The 20,447-nt window shown below is 36.8% G+C and overlaps 1 protein-coding gene across 2 annotated transcripts in view; it reads right to left on the bottom strand.

Annotated features, from left to right (window-relative positions):
• Positions 1-14,480, bottom strand: part of LOC105277425 (cadherin-23) — a 33,126-nt gene extending 18,646 nt beyond the window's left edge. Inside the window, exons 1-24 of one of the 2 annotated variants that reach the window (XM_026968097.1) lie at positions 13,484-14,480; positions 12,692-12,843; positions 11,500-11,880; positions 10,949-11,078; positions 10,349-10,716; positions 10,044-10,182; positions 9,613-9,868; positions 9,086-9,360; positions 8,679-9,004; positions 8,258-8,569; positions 7,919-8,192; positions 7,432-7,732; positions 7,022-7,217; positions 6,644-6,801; positions 6,337-6,518; positions 5,852-6,075; positions 5,573-5,761; positions 5,167-5,460; positions 3,508-3,747; positions 3,199-3,384; positions 2,899-3,035; positions 2,374-2,765; positions 1,914-2,178; positions 1,143-1,676 (exon numbers count right to left, since the gene is read on the bottom strand). In XM_026968097.1, the coding sequence (XP_026823898.1) occupies positions 1,565-1,676; positions 1,914-2,178; positions 2,374-2,765; positions 2,899-3,035; positions 3,199-3,384; positions 3,508-3,747; positions 5,167-5,460; positions 5,573-5,761; positions 5,852-6,075; positions 6,337-6,518; positions 6,644-6,801; positions 7,022-7,217; positions 7,432-7,732; positions 7,919-8,192; positions 8,258-8,569; positions 8,679-9,004; positions 9,086-9,360; positions 9,613-9,868; positions 10,044-10,182; positions 10,349-10,716; positions 10,949-11,078; positions 11,500-11,880; positions 12,692-12,843; positions 13,484-13,685 (5,691 nt within the window). In that variant the 5' untranslated portion in view covers positions 13,686-14,480 and the 3' untranslated portion in view covers positions 1,143-1,564. Of the gene's footprint in view, positions 1-1,142; positions 1,677-1,913; positions 2,179-2,373; positions 2,766-2,898; positions 3,036-3,198; positions 3,385-3,507; positions 3,748-5,166; positions 5,461-5,572; positions 5,762-5,851; positions 6,076-6,336; positions 6,519-6,643; positions 6,802-7,021; positions 7,218-7,431; positions 7,733-7,918; positions 8,193-8,257; positions 8,570-8,678; positions 9,005-9,085; positions 9,361-9,612; positions 9,869-10,043; positions 10,183-10,348; positions 10,717-10,948; positions 11,079-11,499; positions 11,881-12,691; positions 12,844-13,483 lie in introns of those variants that run through there. The other variant, XM_026968096.1, reaches the window with a different exon arrangement.
• Between the last annotated feature and the right edge of the window lie 5,967 nt (positions 14,481-20,447).

The following is a 20,447-nucleotide window of genomic DNA, read 5'->3' as shown; positions in this document are numbered from 1 at the left end:
GATGACTCACTGTCTCGATAAATCAGATAGTAGTTAATAGATCCTAATGTCGAGGGTTTCTAGACACAAGTTTGCGTGTTTATTGAAAGGAACACAGATAGATATCGCAAGCCTAATTTCTGAGTGTCATACTTGTACACTTTTACTGTTAGTACACACCATTCCAGTAATTTAAACAATAATAATAAAATGTTAGAGCAAGAGAACATTACACATTTGATTCAAATATTATAGCTGACTTTATTTATTCTATATGCTCTCGAGTAGATCGCTCCTGGCTCTATTTTTTCTGTCTGCATCTACATCTGCCTCTATCTCTTTCATTTACCTATACGTCTGTAGTTATAAATATAATATCTAAATAATTATTTTTCATCATTATTGTCAAAATTTATTAAAAACTATAACTTTAAACATTTCAAGGAACAAATAGCAAATTGAATAACTATTATATAATAAATATACTTTTGGATTTTTACACACGTGTATTATAAAGATTTTTGAGCAATTGTTGTCGCACCTAAAAGACATTATTGCCGATCAACAAAATGCTTCTCACTAACGGAATCTACATCACTATAATTGCGCATCTATATGGAAAGGGCAAGAGACGCCATAACGCCCTCAAGAACATAATGACCCGCTTGAAGGCGGGTGAGGTCGACCGCTGACCGGTCGAGTATAGCCGCCTTGGATTAGCATAAGGTTGCACGCAACCCTGACGTTCAGGAAGACGATAAGAGAATAGGCTAGCGTCTCCTCGACTACCTAGCTCTTCAAACCATTCGCCATTGTGCGTATAATACAACCTCGATTATTAGTACACGCTCAGTTTTCTGTCACATACATATGTGCTCTTCCGAGTATGTCACAAATATAATACGGACTGCAGAATTTAGCTTTGTCGTATTGCTGCAGCTATTGCTCGTTTTGTGCTAATAGAAATTTTTGTTAGTATTTGCATTTTCTTCCTTATCGTGTGCACTGTATTTTGTTTTACGAAGATTTCCGAAATACGTGATTTGTCAGTAATTTATTTTTGTAACTTATCTTGTGGAATGAATGCTAGGGAAAAAATTGAAAAATTATAAATATGTAGTTAAAACTGAATGAATATACACATTTCTCTTTCTTTCAAAGATGTTTTTTGAAAAGAATCATTTACTTGTCTATAAAAAATACAAAGGTGTACAAAAATTGATTGTACGATAGATCGTTGTGCAGCCGCTTACTTGATACATTGACTAACATTAATATATAAATTAAATCGTTCATAAAACTTCAGCACTCATTACCGGTAATAAAAATATCTCTTACATATCATACAATACAAATTAAATGTACATTACTTCTCTCATATCTATTAAGTTATACGTGCGTAGCCTACGCGTACAATAAATAATCCGCGAGATCGCATATCTAAAGTTACAATAACCAACCATACATTATTTATTAATTATTTATGCAACATAATTATTTACAAAACGATCGCATTCTGTATCTAAGGAATATTTAGCAACATAGAAGTAATTAGTCGCTCGCGATCGTAATACTCATTAATTTGTTACAATTCCGTTGTTTCGATCTTCTTTCCTAGAGGATTGACGATTGTATTGTGTCCCGCGTAAATCGGCGAATTTCTGCTAAGATCGTTCTGGATATCAATGCTCTCAATGCTGCAACAATAAAAAAAACATATTATGTGCTGTGTATCAAATAGCGTACAGTTGAATGTAACATTATCACATTGCAAGTGTACAATATGTAAAATCTGTGTAATATCAGTGAATTTTCAATGCTACGTACATATAGACGCTAATCATCCACGGTTACATTTTTAATTGACCAAAATTATACTAGTTTTAATTAGAGATTCTAATTAAGAACTCGAGAGAATAATTTTACTCAAATACCTAGAAATGGTGGAAATTCTTGGTTCTATGTAATACGGTTTATCGTCGGCTCTTTGGTTTGTGTTAGCTTCATTCATCATCTCTTCGTTATTAAGAGCGTTCTCGTCCAGGGAATCTCTTTCGGATGTATGGCTGAACGACTCATCATTCTTGAACCACTCATTCTCGTAAGCATGCATCCATATGGGATTCGATCCTTCCATACTGTGTTTGTTTGTGTTCGGAACGCGGCCAGGACTTCGGATGAATTCCGAATCTGATGTACCTTTGAATTTTTAAATGTCCAAATTAATTAATTTCTATATTATAACATTGCAAAAAGATTATACAGAATATTCCATGAAATTTTCATGAAATAAATAAATAAATTTCTAATTTTGTTATTAAAAAGACCTATCAAACAGCGGATAGTTATAGAGAAGAAAAGTTAATAAAAATAATTATTTGCATTCCAAGTTACCGAATGGTGATGCGTTCGCCGCTTTCAATTGCCTTCGGAAAGAGGCTCTTTGGGACAAACACAAAGCGAGACATAGAATCAGTAAAGCTCCCAGGAACAGGGTCAATGTGAGGAGCCAGAAAGTCGTCCCAGCTTGCTCGTATTGAACAATTGGTTGAGGCTTGGCTGGCTGCGTGTCGAGAACGTTGAACTCCTTGAACAGGTTGTCGAGTTTCTCAATGTTCCTATCGACCAATTCGAGGACTTCGGATACTTCAAGGATTGAATTATCCCGGCGATTCACGAGGTGCAAGTATAAATCTGTTTTTGTTCTATCTACGGAGCCGTCTTGATTCTCGTGTACTTTATATTCGTCTACATTAATGATAGCGCTTGTAACATTGCCCAGAATTCTGTAAATGAAAGATTTATAGGTATTAGATATCTTTGGACATTATTAAACCGTTATTGAGATAATTTTTATATTAATTCTTTCGAACGAAAATTTGTAGTTTGATAATGTAATCATTGGTAATAATTACTTACTCTCGGAATGTCTCGATTCGGCTTCTGACTTCAGGTGGATGTTGACGGAGAACAAATCGAACTCGTTGATCCTCTCGTAGTAAGTAGATGAAAACCCTGGCAGTGTCTTGTAAGCCGTAGGTATCGTTAACGAGTACCTATACATAACATTATATTATGAAAGTAATGTTTTATCTGATTTCGTGTTATAAAAAAAGCTTAAATTATAGCATAGTAGAAAAGATAAAAATTGTTCATGTTATAAAGCTCTTTTTACAATGTTATTTTGATAGAAAAGATATATTAGTAAAATGTACATACCATAAAATCAAAGTAACCCTTCATCTCTCGTTGAGGATCGAAATTCAGGCTTACCGCTCCAGTTTCCTTATTGATAAGGAAAGGTTGTAGTTGCATATCATCAAAACCTTCAGTTAATGTCATATGGATTTTGCCTACTTGATAATAATTAAGTACAGCATTGTCACCGGCGTCTAAATCGATTGCCTGCATAATATATATTCATAGATTAAATACATATAAAAATTCTAGATATGCGTATTAAGATTAAACATTGTATTGAAATATATAAATGAATAATACTCTCTCTGTGGCAAAATATAAAATTACCTTGACATGCATAAACTGTGTGCCAAAATCGGCGTCGGTTGTGACACCGCCCGTGAAAACTTTGTTAGTAAATCGCGGTGCGTTATCGTTGATATCGTCAACTTTTACGACGACTTGTAACAGGGTGTCATCAGCTTCGTCGAATGTCGTTTCGTTGTCTGGAATGGACTTGCAATCTTCTGTCGCTTTAATGAGCAATATATGTTCTTCTTGTTTTTCTCTGTCCAACATCTTGGCAGTCTAAATAGTTTAAAAAAGGAAGATATAGAGTATACATTTAGTATTTAAATAATATACAGGGTGAGGCACCTAAAACAGGCCACCCGAATATCTCGGCTGTTATTGGTGATAGAAAAAAATGTGTCAGACCCAACTTGTATGGTTTCGAGGGACACATAATTTGTTCTAAATAGTCTTTTATTAGGTGGACGCGTAGAGGTCATATGAAAACGAAGTTGACCTTCATATATATTATGTTTTTTACGTACAATCTAATAGAGCGTTTGAAGATGCGCACATTGATCTACGAGTCAAAATCATTCAAGGTCACTGAAGGCCAACTGCAAGGGAAAATAATTTACTTTATATTGCCTAGAGTTCTCTGCTATTAAAAATACTGTAAACTCAGAAATGAAAAAGTTCTAGCCCTTAGAAATTTTTTTTTTTCCGAGAAGTTCTGAGTTGTCGATATCATTATTTTTTATATTGCCTAGAGTTCTCTGCTATTAAAAACACCGTAAATTCAGAAATGAAAGTTCTAGCCTTTAGAAATTTTTTCTTTTTCTGATAAGTTCTGAGTTGATGATATCATTATTTTTTATATTGCCTAGAGTTCTCTGCTATTAAAAATACCGTAAATTCAGAAATGAAAAAGTTCTAGCCCTTAGAAATTTTTTTTTTTTCCGAGAAGTTCTGAGTTGTCGATATCATTATTTTTTATATTGCCTAGAGTTCTCTGCTATTGAAAATACCGTAAACTCAGAAATGAAAAAGTTCTCGGGTTTAAAATTTTGTACTTCTCAGAGGAGTTATGAGTTGATGATATAATTATTTTTTATATTGCCTAGAGTTCTCTGCTATTAAAAATACCGTAAATTCAGAAATGAAAAAGTTCTAGCCCTTAGAAATTTTTTCTTTTCCGAGAAATTCTGAGTTGTTCATATCATTATTTCTTATATTGCCTAGAGTTCCCTACTATTGAAAATACCGCAAATTCAGAAATGAAAAAGTTCTAGCCCTTAGAAATTTTTTCTTTTCCGAGAAGTTCTGAGTTGTTGATATCTATATTTTTTATATTGCCTAGAGTTCTCTGCTATTGAAAATACTGTAAACTCAGAAATGAAAAAGTTCTAGCACTTAGAAATTTTAGCCTTCAGTGACCTTGAATGATTTTGACCCGTAGATCAATGTGCGCATCTTCAAACGCTCCACAAGATGGTACGTAAAAAAACATATCATACCATTTAAAAAAACGAAGTTGACCTTCATATGACCTCTACGTGTCCACCTAATAAAAAATTATTTAGAACAAATTATGTGTCTCTCGAAACCATGCAAATTTGGTCTAACACATTTTTTTCTATCACCAATAACAGCCGAGATATTCAGGTGGCCTATTTTACGTGCCTCACCCTGTATATTGTTAAATTGAAGACTTACTCCGAGTTCATGTTTGTAGATATCTAAAACGAATAGTCCGTCATTATTTCCGCCAACTATGAAATAGCAAACTTGCGTGGGTGGATCATCCAAATCGTCGACTTCGTCCCTGTCGATTGTTTCGGGCAATAACACTATCTCCGATCCGGGAGGTTGCTCCTCCGTGAAGTTAATATTAAAGATGTTCACTAAAAACTGTGGCTCGAAATCGTTGATGTTTCGCACATAAATAATTAGATCGAGATCTGAGCTCAAAGGCGTTGGAATACCCAAATCGTACGCTTCCACTCGTATCTGTAATAAAAATGCCAAATTCATCAGTTTTAATTTTCATTTCATCATAATCAATTAAGAAAAATTAACAAATACATACAAATAAAATTAATGAATACAAACTTTTGCATACCTCGTACAATTTCTGAGTTTCCCTGTCGAGAGGTAATTCTAACGATATTACGCCAGCTTTTTCGTCGATGCGAAAGGTTCGCCAATGGCCCGCGAGGTCCTGCTTTAAGCGGTAATACACGTCGCCGTTTAATCCGGTATCGGCGTCCGTCGCTTTGATTTGAATAATCGGGCTGCCTACCGTTATGTTCTGGAATTAATTCGTAACGTTATACTTCAGTAACGTCGTTTCGTGCTAGTCAAGAATATAGCATTATGTAAATCGGCCAAGGAAACGAACCTCCGGAACCCGAATAGTAGTGTTGTGCTGGGGACTGACAAAAAAAGGAGCATTATCGTTGTAATCCGTGACGCAGATTTCCAAAATTCCATTATCCTTATTGGACGGTGTTCCCAGATCGCGCGCCTCGATGTGTAACGTGTAATTTCCGAATTTTCCTTTCAATGGCTGCACAGCTTTAATTTCCGCTTTCGAATCATTAATTCGCTTCAACCTGAATAAACCTGCGAAGATCAATATTAATTTTATTAATATTTTATGTATCCACATTATATTAATAATCCGAATTATATTATTAAATCTGAGTTAAATATTACATATATCCGAAATGATTGTATTTAACATTTAGAATGAAAATACACAGACTATTTCAGAAATTCATATTAATTTTAAAATTTTATCGTACATCTGTTATACATAGTACATATGTATTACCAATATTGATAAATGTTGGATTGAATATTATTCAATGATTAATTACATACCTAGCTCATTACCAGATGTGATTCTCATTTCGACATGTCCGTTCGGCGTTGTCGGATCATCGGCATCGTTCGCTTTGATAACGTAGATTACGTCACGTAAATCATGAAATTCCGATATTGAGACGCAGCTTTGAGGTATATCCATCTTTGGAGCATTATCATTAACATCAATAACTGTTACCCTGAAACAGTACACTTTGTTGTATAATATTGCTATTTAAACATCGCGATTTATATTCGAATCATGAAAATCATAAAAATCAATTATTCCTATAAATCTAATAATAATTAAATTATAAACACATACTGGACTCGCTTAAACGCATTTCGGGATTCACCCGCCGTATAACCAAACTGATAATTATCCCAAGCTTCGATAACTAAGATGTAACTATATCTAGTCTCCCAATCCAAAACGTCAGCCACAGTTAATGATCCGGTTTCTGGGTGGATAGCGAAGGTTCCCTATTTGAAATAATATTTTATTATAATAATAATGCAGGCGCGCAAAATAACGTCAAATAATTACATTGAATTGAATTTGCCTTGAGTAAACGGTAAAGCTATTGTCCAATATTGTTAATGAGATGCAAATGTACATTGTAGTGTATAATCATACACAGTAAGTATACATAGACTAGTTTCAAGTAGACGTATATATATGACTTCATCGTATTTCTTTTACCTGAGACGACATCCTGTCTAAGAGATAAGTGATCTTTCCATAATCCCCGCTGTCGGGATCCGCCGCTTGTATAACAATAATTTCCGTGCCAATCTTTGAGTTCTCCATCACATTTATATTGCTCACATTCGAAATGAAATATGGATTATTGTCATTCTCGTCTAATACTTGAACGTACACTTCCGACAGACTCGATCTATAAAATTTAACATAATTAGTCTGATATTCATGGAATAATTATCGATATTTTCAAAATTAGGTGTAATAATATAATATAAATTTAAAAAATTATACAAGTGTCTCAAAAAATTGAAAAATTTTTGTATAAATTTTGTAATATGTACGTATTGATGATATTTAATGTAATTTTTCATAATTATTGAATACTTCTTAAATTGTATATCTCTTACCGAGGTGGAATCCCAGAATCCGTAGCTTTCACGGTTAAATTAAGCCACGAATATAGTTCTCTGTCGATTTTACTTGCGACGACCATTTCTCCGGTTTCAGAATCCAAGTGCACAAGTTCCGTGATCTCTCTCGGTCCTTGCAAGGAATACGTAATACTGCGATTTTTGTCGGCGTCGTCGGCGACGATATTCGCAATATTAACGCCGTTTTTGCTGTTTTCGGTAACGGAGCGTCTGTAGAAGGGTCTTCGGAATTTAGGATTGTTGTCGTTCTCGTCTTCGATAATTATATTCAGCGTGGCTGCAAACAGTTTTGTAGCAGTATTATTTTCCTTGATTTTAAATGCTCTCGCAGTATAATTTTTGAATTACATCTACAATCGCGCAACGCAACGTTTTCTAAAACTCTCTCAAAAGCTCTCGCAGGTAAGTTTGGCTGATATGGTTTCTCTACACTTTCATACGCAAAGTTACTCCTAAAACTAACCGGATGCAGTTTGCAACCCTCTTACGGCAGCTATATCCTCAACTATAAGTCCCAGTCTGATGGTTTCTACTCTCTCTCTGTCTAATAGCCTTACTATACGCAGCAAGCCATCCAGTGCATTTAGTTCCAGCGCTGCCAGATAGTCGTATTCTTGTATTTTGATTAGAGTGCCCTCCTCGTTGCGCGCCTCCGATGAGTTAGAATCCACGCGATAACGCAGGATCGGAGCTACGTCCGGATCTTGTGCCACCACACGATGAACGTATGCGCCAACCTAATAATCATTTCTCGTTATTTCGCGTTTCTCTATAAACTGACAAATACCGCTTGACAATGCACCTGAGTGTTCTCTCTGATAACAACGGTTCCGGGATCGATGAAAATCGGCGATTTGTTATTGACATCCAGGATCGTGATGTTCACGAGAACCTCTGCGGTCCGCTGTACCTCCGTGCCGCTGTCGATGGCGATGACATTCAAGTTGTACCTCGTGGTTTTGGGTGACGTGAGATCCGGATCTAAATTCGAGCCCGGCGCCACTCGGATCACGCCGGTTTCAGGACTAATTACGAACTTGTCTCCGGCGCCGCTCTGAATCCGATAAACCAGTTTGTTGTTGGGCGACGACAAATCTTTGTCCCACGCCTTCACCTGCGCGAATGATTCTTTATTTGCAGCGAACTCTTTTTCTTATTTTTATCTTATGTTAAAAGGCTCGAAATCTCGGTCTATAATTTTACATTACTTGATAATCACGTACTTGTATAACGCTCGTGCCGCCCGGCAAATCCTCGTGTATGTGCTTTTTATACGACGTTCTCTCGAAGACAGGCGCATTATCGTTGACATCTTTCAAATAAATGGTCAGAGGAATGTCGGAACTTAAGCTCGGTATACCCATATCTCTCGCTCTCGCCGTCAATTTCAACGGACGTATGAAAGTTTCCTTGTGTCCCTGGTTGATGGGCAAAGCCTCGTAATCCAGAGGATGGGTGGGTGTCACAACGCCGCGTTTTGGATCGATCGTAAAATTCCGTGAAAATTCACTTGACATTAAAGAGTAAACTATCTCACTGTTCCGCGTTCCTGCAAATATAACAAAAATGTTACGTATTGTACAAAAATATAGAAAGATATATTGTCTTCGCTTACTAAAGATTATCTAACCGTTTAAATCGTTGTCAGATGCTTCGACGATCAGAGGTGATTCGAAATGATTCTCATTCTCCAATAGTACCGCTTCATATTTATTTTGCAAAAATGCAGGTGTGTTATCGTTAACGTCGTCGATGTTGACTATTAATTGTACGGTGTTGCGATTGCCTCTTCCGAGATCGTCTCGGGCCTCTACTGTGAGATAATGACGAGCTACTAATTCCCGATCGAAACTGGGTCCGGGATGTTTGACTGTTATCACGCCGGTGAGAGGATTCATTAATAATCTATGATGAAGACAAACGTTATTGTGCATATAATTTAACTATAATTTTATCATTTCTCTTAATATCATATATTATTAAATGTTTCTGAATAATAAAATTCTTTTTTATTATTTACTTGAGAAAATCCCATGTTTTTTTCGCTAACTTGTGTAATAAATAGAGATTTATGCGTGTTAATTACAACTGTGAAGTTTTATATGATATTGAGCTTAATATGATATTAAGAATTATTGTTGTAATTTATTATCTTACGCATGTGCAATGCTACCGCCTAAAGTTGTATATCGTATTCCATGCGTTCCAAAGTTACCGCTGTCTTCGTCCAAAGCCTGTACCCAAGCTACGGTCGTTCCCTCGGCGCAATTTTCCGGTATCGAGACTTCGTACACGCTTTCCGTGAACTCGGGATAATTATCGTTCTGATCCCTTATAAAAACCGTAACTGGTACTGTGCTATACTTTGGTGAAATCGGCGTAACTTCTTTTGCAACGAGAGTGAAGTTTACCTCTGCAAGAATCAAGTTTTTATTTTGTATGTTGCAGTATAAGTGTAAATTATTTATTACTACATCAACAATTTTAGCTTGCAAAATATTCATTTCATGATATTAAAATTCTTGTAATTTAATTTTTTGTTATGATATATCTATTTGGATTAGCAAAGAAGAAACTTCAAGATTTACCTGATATTTTCTCAAAATCGAGTTTAATCGAGTCCTTGACGCGTATCAAGAAAGGTGCTTCATTTATTCCACGAAATGGCGTTACATCGAATATTCCACCATCACCGTGGATAAATATTTGAAATGTGCCATTAGAACCCTAGAAAATTCATCGCGTTTACAAAAGACGTTCTCAACAGTCATTTGAGAAGGAATGATTTTATACGAAAGTAGCAATGTGAAAATTTTCTCTATTGAAATTGTTCTTTTTAGATTCTTATCGAAAAAATCGCGATACGTTATAAGTTTAAAAAGTTGCAATTTACCAAATCGTGATCGAAAACTTCTGGCACGGCGTCGCCAATAAAATTGACTGGCGTGTTTTGTGGCGCGTTCTCATTTATTTCGGCACGATATAGCGTACTTCGAAACGTTGGTGTCTCGTCGTTTACATCAGTGAGAATAATGGTTACTTCGGTGCTGACAGATGGTGACGGTTTAATCTTCGATACTTCTTTCACAGTAATTTCCAAAATGAAAGTGCCGTCTCTATTCTGCTCGGCCTCTCTGTCCAATTGTGCTCGAGTGAATACAAGACCGGAAGTCGCGTCAATATCGAATAAATCTCTCGGACCCTTTGTGATGCTATATGTTACTTTGTTATTTATCCCCTTATCACCGTCCATGGCACGAACTGCAATGAGAGTTCGTCAGATTATCAGAATCATAAAATCTCAAATATCTACATTAATTAATTTATCAAAAATTCTTGATCTTAACTTGAACTTATCTTGATGCTTGATAAATTTTTTAATAATATGCCTTAATGATAAAATTTTGTTTATTGAAAAAATATATATTTTCTATTACTTATTTTAAATTATATTTGCAATTAAATTGTATTTAGAATTAAATTTATTATCAACCTTGTAAAACAGATGTGCCAATCCTGGCATTCTCGCTGATCCTTGCGACAGGCGTCATGGCAATGAATTCCGGCGGCTGGTCCTCCACATCCTGTACCTTTACCAAAATCGCGGTCGTTCCCGTATTTACCTAGAATAATTAAGTAAAAATAAACGACCTCACAGGAAGTTACTTCAAATAAATGAAGTTGCCTCAGGTAAATGGCTGTAATAAATAACTGTAACGATGCCTATGTAGATAGTAATCTTCTCTAGCATTGTTCACCCTTCACTGCGCTCAACTTCGCGGGAAAGAGTCATTGAACTATCCAGTAATCGTACGGGCATTATCTACAGAATATCCGCGTGTATCGCATGTATTCCGCGGTAGATAATGCCCCTATAACGTTTAAGATATCCATAGTTCACGCTCATGGAACACGTTCAACTAATGCATGTTCGGAAATGAGCTATGCACGCAAAAATGATATAATTACATCCATCTTTCGTTTACGATTACTAGATAATCAAGATACAATAACGTGAAGTGATGCACGTTTAATAAAACTTACCTTTTCATTTATCGCACGATCCACGGCCAAGATTCGCAGTTGATACAGATACTTTCGTTCGTAGTCCAGAGAACCGACCAAGCGTATCACGCCCCTGCCATTGACGGTCGATATGTTGAAAACGTTGTTATCACCGTCCAATTCTTGAAGGTAATACACTACTTGACCATGAGCTCCCAGATCGGTGTCGGTAGCTTCCACCGTAATTAAAGTACCCGGTCGTGAGTCCTCCCGTAGCGTCAGCGATGTCGGATGCGGACGAAAAATCGGCACGTTATCGTTGATGTCCTCGACCAGAAGCAGCAGGCTTTGTGTGATGAAATTGCCCTCCCCCAGCCTTCCATCCGTCAACGTTAACACGAGGGCATATTCGTCTCTCGTCTAAATACAGCGCAAACAACGTTTAACGTGAGACCATATCTGAGAAAAGTCACGCGCGGATCGTTGGATCACGTAAAAACAGATACGCGATTACATATCAAGTTTTACGGTATCTGAGAGGATAAAATAGGAAGTATAATCCGATAACATGTAATCCAAGTTCCGTGTGCGATCGATGTAGGTTTGAAAAATCGTAACATCGCGTGCGCGCTGACAATGATTACAGTCGGAAAGCAAGTACTATCATCGGCGATAGAAAGTTCAAAGCGGCGTTACTTTGCGCGTGCACCGATGATGGCTGCAAATGACAGCCTTGCGAAATGGATCTTTGCGAGGATGATAGGTCGGAAATTACGTTTGTCCCCGTCATTGATACTTAAATTTCTCTTTAATAGCTGCGACATCGCGGTACTATGACTAGCCGGGTCGTGATACGTAGAAGAAAGGCCGAGATGCGTAAATCGCCCATGCGAAACAGAAGCAAGATCTTATAGACGGACATAAGAATTATTGCGGTGTTGCTTCCTGCATTATTTCTACTTCCCTAGTCGTTGCTGATCGGTTAGCGGCTCTCGAACGTCTCATTAGGCAAAGTACAGCTGCCGATCGTTGTTGAAATGAGCAACCACTAAACTCTAATTTTAGTTTCGTGATTCGCGATGTTATAACAGCGATTCAAGAACTTAGACTCGCAATTCCGGTGAGCGCGGCTCTTGAACCGCTCAAACGTTCAAAATCACACATTAGATACCTATAATGATTATTCTCTTAATAGTTTCTATTACTAAAAACATTGAAGTATATAGATTACCTCTCTGTCAAGCAGCTTATTTAAATAAATGTTTGCTTCATTGGGACCATAGTTCTCGACTCGAATCACATCGCTACCGGGCTGATCTCGAATACCGAATGTCAAAATGTCACCATCCGGATCGATGCCTCTAAGCCTGTAAATTAGGCTGCCTGTAAAAAAAGTATTACTTCATTAAAAAATGTCCAGATCTTTATTAATAATGCAAATAAAACTAAAAATGTTCCATGAAAAAAATACCCGACAAAATATATGAGTTTAACATTATTAACAAGATGGTAAGAATACTTAAATGGTTTTAATCCTTTTAAAAAACATAGAGATTGTCAACTGATTTTTTAAGTAAATTTTCTAAATTTGTAACGCTTTTCTAAATGTAATAATTTATAGAAAATAAAAAAGAGTATTGTAAAGCAAGACAAATCGAGAGTTTTATCGCATAACTGAAAACAAAATAGCAACGGTTTATACAACGGTGCTTGAAAGAAGATATGTTAGACTAGTAATAAATTTTGTGATCCGTGGCCGGTTAATACCACGGCGCATGTACATTAATATGCGCTTGTACTTGTCTACCATGCGCATCAGAGTCGAACATAAATTTCCATACAATAAGCAAGTTTTGGTAAACGAGATTTGATATGGTCTTTACCATCTAAACACTCGCCCGTAATTTTGCGCTAATGATCAAAATAAGAGATATATATTCTGTGATGAAAATTTTAAAAAGAATATAAATGAAGAATGTGTCGGCGTGATGATATTTTATAAAACGAATGTAGTAATTCTTACCGATTGGAGTCTCAGGTCCTTCCTTCAATCTGAGAACGATTTCCGTTTGTCCGTCTATGAGGAACCTCGGAGGATTATTTCTTGCCGAGCAACGTGTCAACAGATATCCAAGCATGAAATAAAGCAATTCTATTTTGAATCGGCTCCTTTTACACGATCGCAATAGCCAGGAGGGCGATTTCGTTTGCTTATCCGACGTCATCTTGGTCGAGCGATGCTTGTAATCGGCATGGTCTTCTTTGCAGAATACTCCACGATTAGATCAGTTTCCGCTGCCCTGGAATCATTGCGTGAACGTGCAATTACTGAGAGAAAGAAACGGTTAGGTATAAATCAGTGAAAAATTATACTGTCAAAAGTAAAATGAACATATTCGAATAGTTCTCGACGATACAGATTACATGTATTTTCAAGAGATATCTCGAGTATCGCATGTTTCTTGCATATTTCGTTCTTATTGATTCTATAATATATCCTATCTTTGACACAGTTTATTGCGTACACACGTACGCAGTCTATTTATTTGCTGTATTTAATTTGATAATTGGTGAACCGATATTCACGCTGAGTGGTTGCTTTCTCCTCGGTAAAATGTCGTCTTGATGCAATATCAAGAGTGGCTCGTCGCGAACGATCACGGTGATTAAACCGGAGTGAAAGCTTACCGGAAGAGACGACGTTTTCTCACGGCAAATATAAATTGTAACGAACGTATTGCTGTTAAAAGAATTAATTTCCCCAATTAAAAGTTCCTTCTTATACAAGCTATTTAATTTAATTTAATGACTTGTCCTCAGCTAAAGACACGATGATATAATCGGTGATATAATATTTTAAAAAGAAAAGAGAAAAAAAGAAATTGTACATATATATTTAATGCAAGTCAGTTTTTGGAAAAAAACAATTGCAAATATAATCGTATAAAATAACATAATTTCCACAAAATCAGTATTTTATGAACAATACTTTAGGAGAATAAATTAATAACACAATTATATTTTTTAACAAATTTCAAGATCTAATTTTTATAAAATTCTAATCTGATGCTTACTGCACAATATAATATTAAACATTTGAGAATTAAAATAAATATAGTCTCTTTTCGATTAAAAAAAAAAGCGACGTCGATTGGTTAAGGAATCTGCGGTTGAAGACACATCCGGTAATTACGAAACACCATTCGACAAGACTCACGCGGAAAGGATACTGACCCGTGCTCCTAAGGATTCTCCTTTAGGATAGTTTGACATTTAAGGAACACTGAGCGCGCGAGCACTCCGAACGGTGCTCTTCTTGCCAACAGAGTGTGTCGGCCACGCTCTTGACTTTTAAGATTCTGCTAAATAACAGCCTAGTGCGAAGCTTCTCGATGTATGAACGCTAGTATATTCAAATGTGCGTAATGTAACATGCGCTATCTGATTTGCAGCGTATAAAGACCTGTAGCCACGCAGGAAACGAATTCCTCTTTATTCTGATCAATATTGATAAGCATTACACTGTGGATGAAGCGATTTTTATCTGCGGTAATACATTGCGTAGTGCCTCGGGCAACTTTCGTAGCAATGTTTCCTGAAAAGATTTTTCAAAAAGATACTTCACATTTCGCGTTACATTACACTGCGTTTTTTACATGTATAATAATTTTTTGGTTTATCGTGTAAACAACAGGTTGATTCGCGTGCCTGCATTTTCTCTTCGCGTTTTCGAATAGTGTTTAGCACGTACGAGAGAATTTCTCTTGTCGCTTGGTATTGTTAATTATAATTAATTATACATAATGATTCGCTGTTTTACCTAAAGTGAACTATTTGAACAGCATGAAGAGAGAAGATCGCGTGACTAAGATATTCTTCGAAAACTTATTCCTTTATAACTGCATTCACCTTCGTATCGTGAAGTTCTTCGAAAAGACGGATCAATAAGATGCTTTAGATAGGATAATTTTATTGTTCAAGCATTCATTTTCACTTTCTACGCGAGCTATTCGCACACAGCAATAATCCCGACATAACTTTTCATTTGCACATCTGCATAAAGGAAGTTTTCTCTATGCATGCTGGCTCGCATCGATAGAAAGGGGCAGCAAGGTCGTAATTCCATCAGGGCTGTCCGTGAGGTGCGTGACGTCATTTCCTACACCTGCCATGCATGCTTCCGAATGATAACACCGTCCGGGATATTGACATACACCCATAATACTGTCTGTTGCCCAGCCAACCCCATACAGAATTTCCTTGCGTGACGAGCTCCCCCACACCATGAACATATGTGTAAAAGATCCATTCGATGGGTTGGAGTACGCCAGTTGTCTGCAATATCGGTACATATTCTCTCTTCACAATACTGTGAAATTGAAATAGTCTACGAAAAAAATCAAGTTTGGGAAGCAGCAACAGTTTATCGAAGAAATCGTAATGTTTCTTCTTTTCAAGTCTAGATTTTATAATTCTATTTAAAGGAAAACTATTCTTGTTAATCACAAATCTATCTAAGTTTTTTCATCATTTAGATTCAATGAAAAAACTCCAGAAGAATTCTCCTCTCTCCAGAAGAGAAACAGATAACTCGAAAAGTATAATATCATATCGCATCGACATTTTCATTAATAAAAATTTGCCGATTGTGAGGTTTCCTGCCATTCAGTATGCAGTTACATATGGTATTACGACAGCAGGCAGATGTTACCGCGAATGTAAGACACAAATAAACTGAATTTCCTTTTTCACACTGTGGCACAACGAATCGTTACCCGTGGGAGTGAAATTAGCAGTGTCTTGTCTCGTAAGAATAATTACGACGAGATACAATGGTGTTGTATGATTATTTGAAAGAAGAGATACGATTTCATAACACGATAAGAGAATGCATAGCCGAGTCGAACCGCGATTACACACTTGCATCATGAACATTCTCGTTTAAATAATTAATATGTCATCATAAGGATATTTAGGTCAGTGCTAACAATCGACTGCCCAGTGGTTAGTTGGCTCAAAACGTTTCATTTTGATTCCGCAATAAACGGAAATCGCGGTATGTACCGCATGCATGCTCGTACATGAATATGTCTCGACGCATTAAATAAACGATGTGAAACAATATGTCTCGACGCATTAAATAAACGATGTGAGAAAAGGATTAAATTTACCATATCCTACTATTAAGAAAGTTATAAAGAAGATAAACGTCACAATTAAGGCTTTTTTACGGTAGAAATGATAGGTGCTACTTCTGCGTCTGTGTTTTTTATGCAGCACGGTTTTGATAGCCTCGATTCTCAATCACAGACCTTCATTTCTTAACGAGGCTTGTTGATAATTAGTTGTATAATAATATGTGTATGAAATATAATACGGATCATGGAGTTATTGAGGAATGGATAACAATAACGTTAATTCCTCGAATTAAACTTTCAGCAAGGGTGTCAGATAAGCATTAATTGCACGTCAGAATCGTGAGATTCCACTGGCATAATTCGTACCAGGATTCGACTGTGATGGACGTGCTGTCTGTCAATGTCACGTTTTACAAGTTTCGCGAAACTTTCTAAAAATTTCGAGCCACTGCCTTTATGGGCAATCAAATTCCATGAAAAGAACACATAATTGATTATAATACGAAATTTCAAGGAATATAATCATTTACCAAATCAATCAATCAAGATACGAAAATCGAGTAGTAAATTAGTTAAAAATATAGTTTATTGGAAAGTATGTCTTAATGCATGAAAACATAAATAAAAATTTAATTATGTTAAGACAAACGTGATCGAAATTATTCTCAAGACAATTACAAGTCTTTGTACTTACCAGACTCCTTACATCACGTACAATTTAATGGCGGGAACAGATTTGTTCGGTGGAGAAGAACGTCTTTATTCGCACAATTATTTTATCGTAACTTCAACCTTCAACACGTTGTCGGCACTAATGTAACTGTCAAACGCGCAGACCAAGTTCATATGTCCAATTGTGTCAACAGCAAACGATATCCACAGATTAAATCGAGAATTAATCTCTTTTTGTTATGACCTTTATAGTCTTGTAACAAACCATATTTATAAACGATAAAAAATTTATCGATATGTTCTATCGTTCCAATTTGATTCGTCTAATCACTATTTCTCTACATTTCCAAGAAATCCAGAATTCTCCTATTTTTATTAATAATCCACGCGCTGAAGATATCCCTCGAGTTGTAAGCAAAATACCTTGCGATTCACTCGTCAGAAACAGAAATTCGCTTGATTCAATTTGACGAATAAGACTTCTCAAAAATGATTCGTGTTACATTGCAGTAGCACTTTCTGCACACAACTTCTGCTTCATCGGTGTCTCTAAATCCGATGCGATAACTTACAGTTCGTGAAACAGACTTGAATTTGTTTTACGTGAGCGAAATTCGAGCGTTCCGCGTAGCTGCAAACGAATCCGCCAAATTTTCATCTGACCGCGTCATCGTCCGATCGGCTGAGCGCGGCGCTCACCTGTCCGAGCGAGCTTACGATAGTAAACTGAAGGTTCGAACGAAGCCAGCGTGGTTCCCGTCGGGAGAGCGCAGATCGTTGCCTGGCATTCGTTCTGTGGCGTGAGCACTGACCGTGCACAGAACACCACAAAACGTACGGTTGTTCCAAGTTAAATTCAGCCCATCGTGTTCCCCGAGGCGTGCACGAGGGGGCTTCCCCCCCCCCCGTCAAAACCTCCGGTCACCTGTGCCACCTCACTGCCTGCAGGGGAAGATATATTTCGCAGGAGTTAATGGGGCACCGCGCTCGCAGATCGTCGATCGTTCATTGTAGGAAAGAGACGGTAGTGTGATTATTAGCGCGATACTACGGACTTCGATTAAGTATAAAATTTATATTTATACTATAAATATGCTGATAGCATCGTATATGCTAATAGCATAATAACGTATTTCTTCATGTGATAGATCCTTGATTGTAGAATGCTGCTTTCGTAACATGGCTTGCAATGGCTTGCGAAAATAGCTGAAACAAATTTATTTTGTAAATTTTTAATCAGATACCGAGGAAAGTAGTTCAAGTATGGTTTAAGAATTATTTGAAGAAAAGAATAAATTTCATGAAATGCGATACAAGAAAGAAGCAAAGAGAGAATAATGTAAAAGAGATATATCGTTTTAAAGAGAATAGAAATGGATTTATAATTATAATTAGAAATAGAAGAGAATAAAAATGTTAATTAAGAGATATAGAGCGCAAAAAAGTGCATGGAGAAAGAATTCATTTATTATTTTAGCTTATTTTTAGGCCGTACCTCCTTTACGAAATAATTTTAATTGCGTCATAGTAATGCGTAAAAGTCATATTTTACTTTTATCTGATATTACTCGAGATATAAAATATGGTAAATTGTACGAAGATGTGAAGAAACTGGTTCTTGAATTAGTTAGTCGAGCATAAACCTTGCAAAGCCCTGCTTTATCTGCTGCAAGAGATTCTATCGACAAATAGTATTACATCCACTAAAATCTCGTGGCAAGTTGGTACGTGCTTAGAATGAAGAAAAATTCGATGATCTATTGGGCTTAAATAATGTCTGGATCGTCTTGTACCTACTGTAAGTTAGGTTCGTTGAACCTGACTAACCGGCCACGTTCAGTTACTTCCAATATCGAACCTCAGATGTCGCACGTTGTTTCCCTGGCAGTCCAGTTGTTGAAGCTACGCATTTGCATTCAAAACGCATAAAATACAAAAAACTTTTGCGAATATCGGAACATGAAAAAGAATCCTGCGTAAAAGACATAAATTGTAGATGTATCGTGGCTCGGTTATTTCCTCAAATCGTTAAAAGAATGAGTTACTCCGCCATTCTACACGTAGTTAACATAAATTACAATAGTAATATATAAATATTACATTTGCTCATATTGATTTATGTAAAATTTATGTAATCCTTGCGCATTTAGCTAATTTGTCACCGCCTCCATCAAACATACCTTCTTAAACATCAGTTATACATTCATGCTCTCAAGGTCTCTCGTTTCAATGGGTACCTCAAATGATAATCTGTCGCCGAGTTATGTGATCTTTACAAATGTGAAATCGAGCTAGTAGACCTTGACAGCGCCTACATGGTGGGTCGCGCGTAAAAAGTCCTACGGATGAAATCGGGACGAGGTATCAATGACAGTCCTAAAATGTCATTGCGTAGGATGATGTAGCAATAAATTGGCTATGAATGTAAACGCGCGCGCCGTCGAGGTTTCTCTCATCGTCCACTTATTTGTATATAATACATCGATTCATTAATTCGGACGTCACTAGCTCGTAGTTTACCTTTTCGAAATGCAGATTGATGTTCGTGGAAAGAAAAGAGAGTAAATTCAATCTTATTCATTCGTTTCATCTCTTTTCTCTCTTCGCATCTTGCTTCGTTCACTTTTATGTTTTCCACGTATACGTATCGACCCTAATTTGCGGAAAGTAATTGCTTTCGGGAGTAATTAGGAAGTTCACTGGCCCTTTGGAAATTAATTGTATCGTTGCGTCCACGCTAAAATCCTGATCTCATTGATGATCGCGATACGGTTTTATGTGCCTCTTGCCAGAAGGGACATCGCCGTGTATCACTGGTAGCTCGACGAAAAAAAGACGTAACTGTGCTTTGGTACAAAGCATCAAGTTTGCTCGTTCCCTCCTTCGCTTTTATCCTGGTTTCGTTCTCCGTTACAGTTATCGAATGCTCGTCTAAACGATGGTCGTAGAAGATAAGCGCAAAGACAAACTATTAAACGCGCTTGCCTCTTTGTGACGACGAACTTCTGCTTCCCGCAGCACATCTCATTTGCGACGAGAACGAACAGAGCGAGGAATACGGATGCCATCAATGTTCGTCTCCGTCTACGCGAAACTTATCTCAACATCCTTGCAGTCCGATCGATGCGTCAGTATTCACTAATTTCTGAAAAAGAATGAAGAACCAGAAACGGAGAG

Source organism: Ooceraea biroi, chromosome 3 (genome assembly GCF_003672135.1).
Source record: "Ooceraea biroi isolate clonal line C1 chromosome 3, Obir_v5.4, whole genome shotgun sequence".
NCBI lineage: Eukaryota > Metazoa > Arthropoda > Insecta > Hymenoptera > Formicidae > Ooceraea > Ooceraea biroi.
This window is presented reverse-complemented; position numbering and strand designations above follow the sequence as displayed.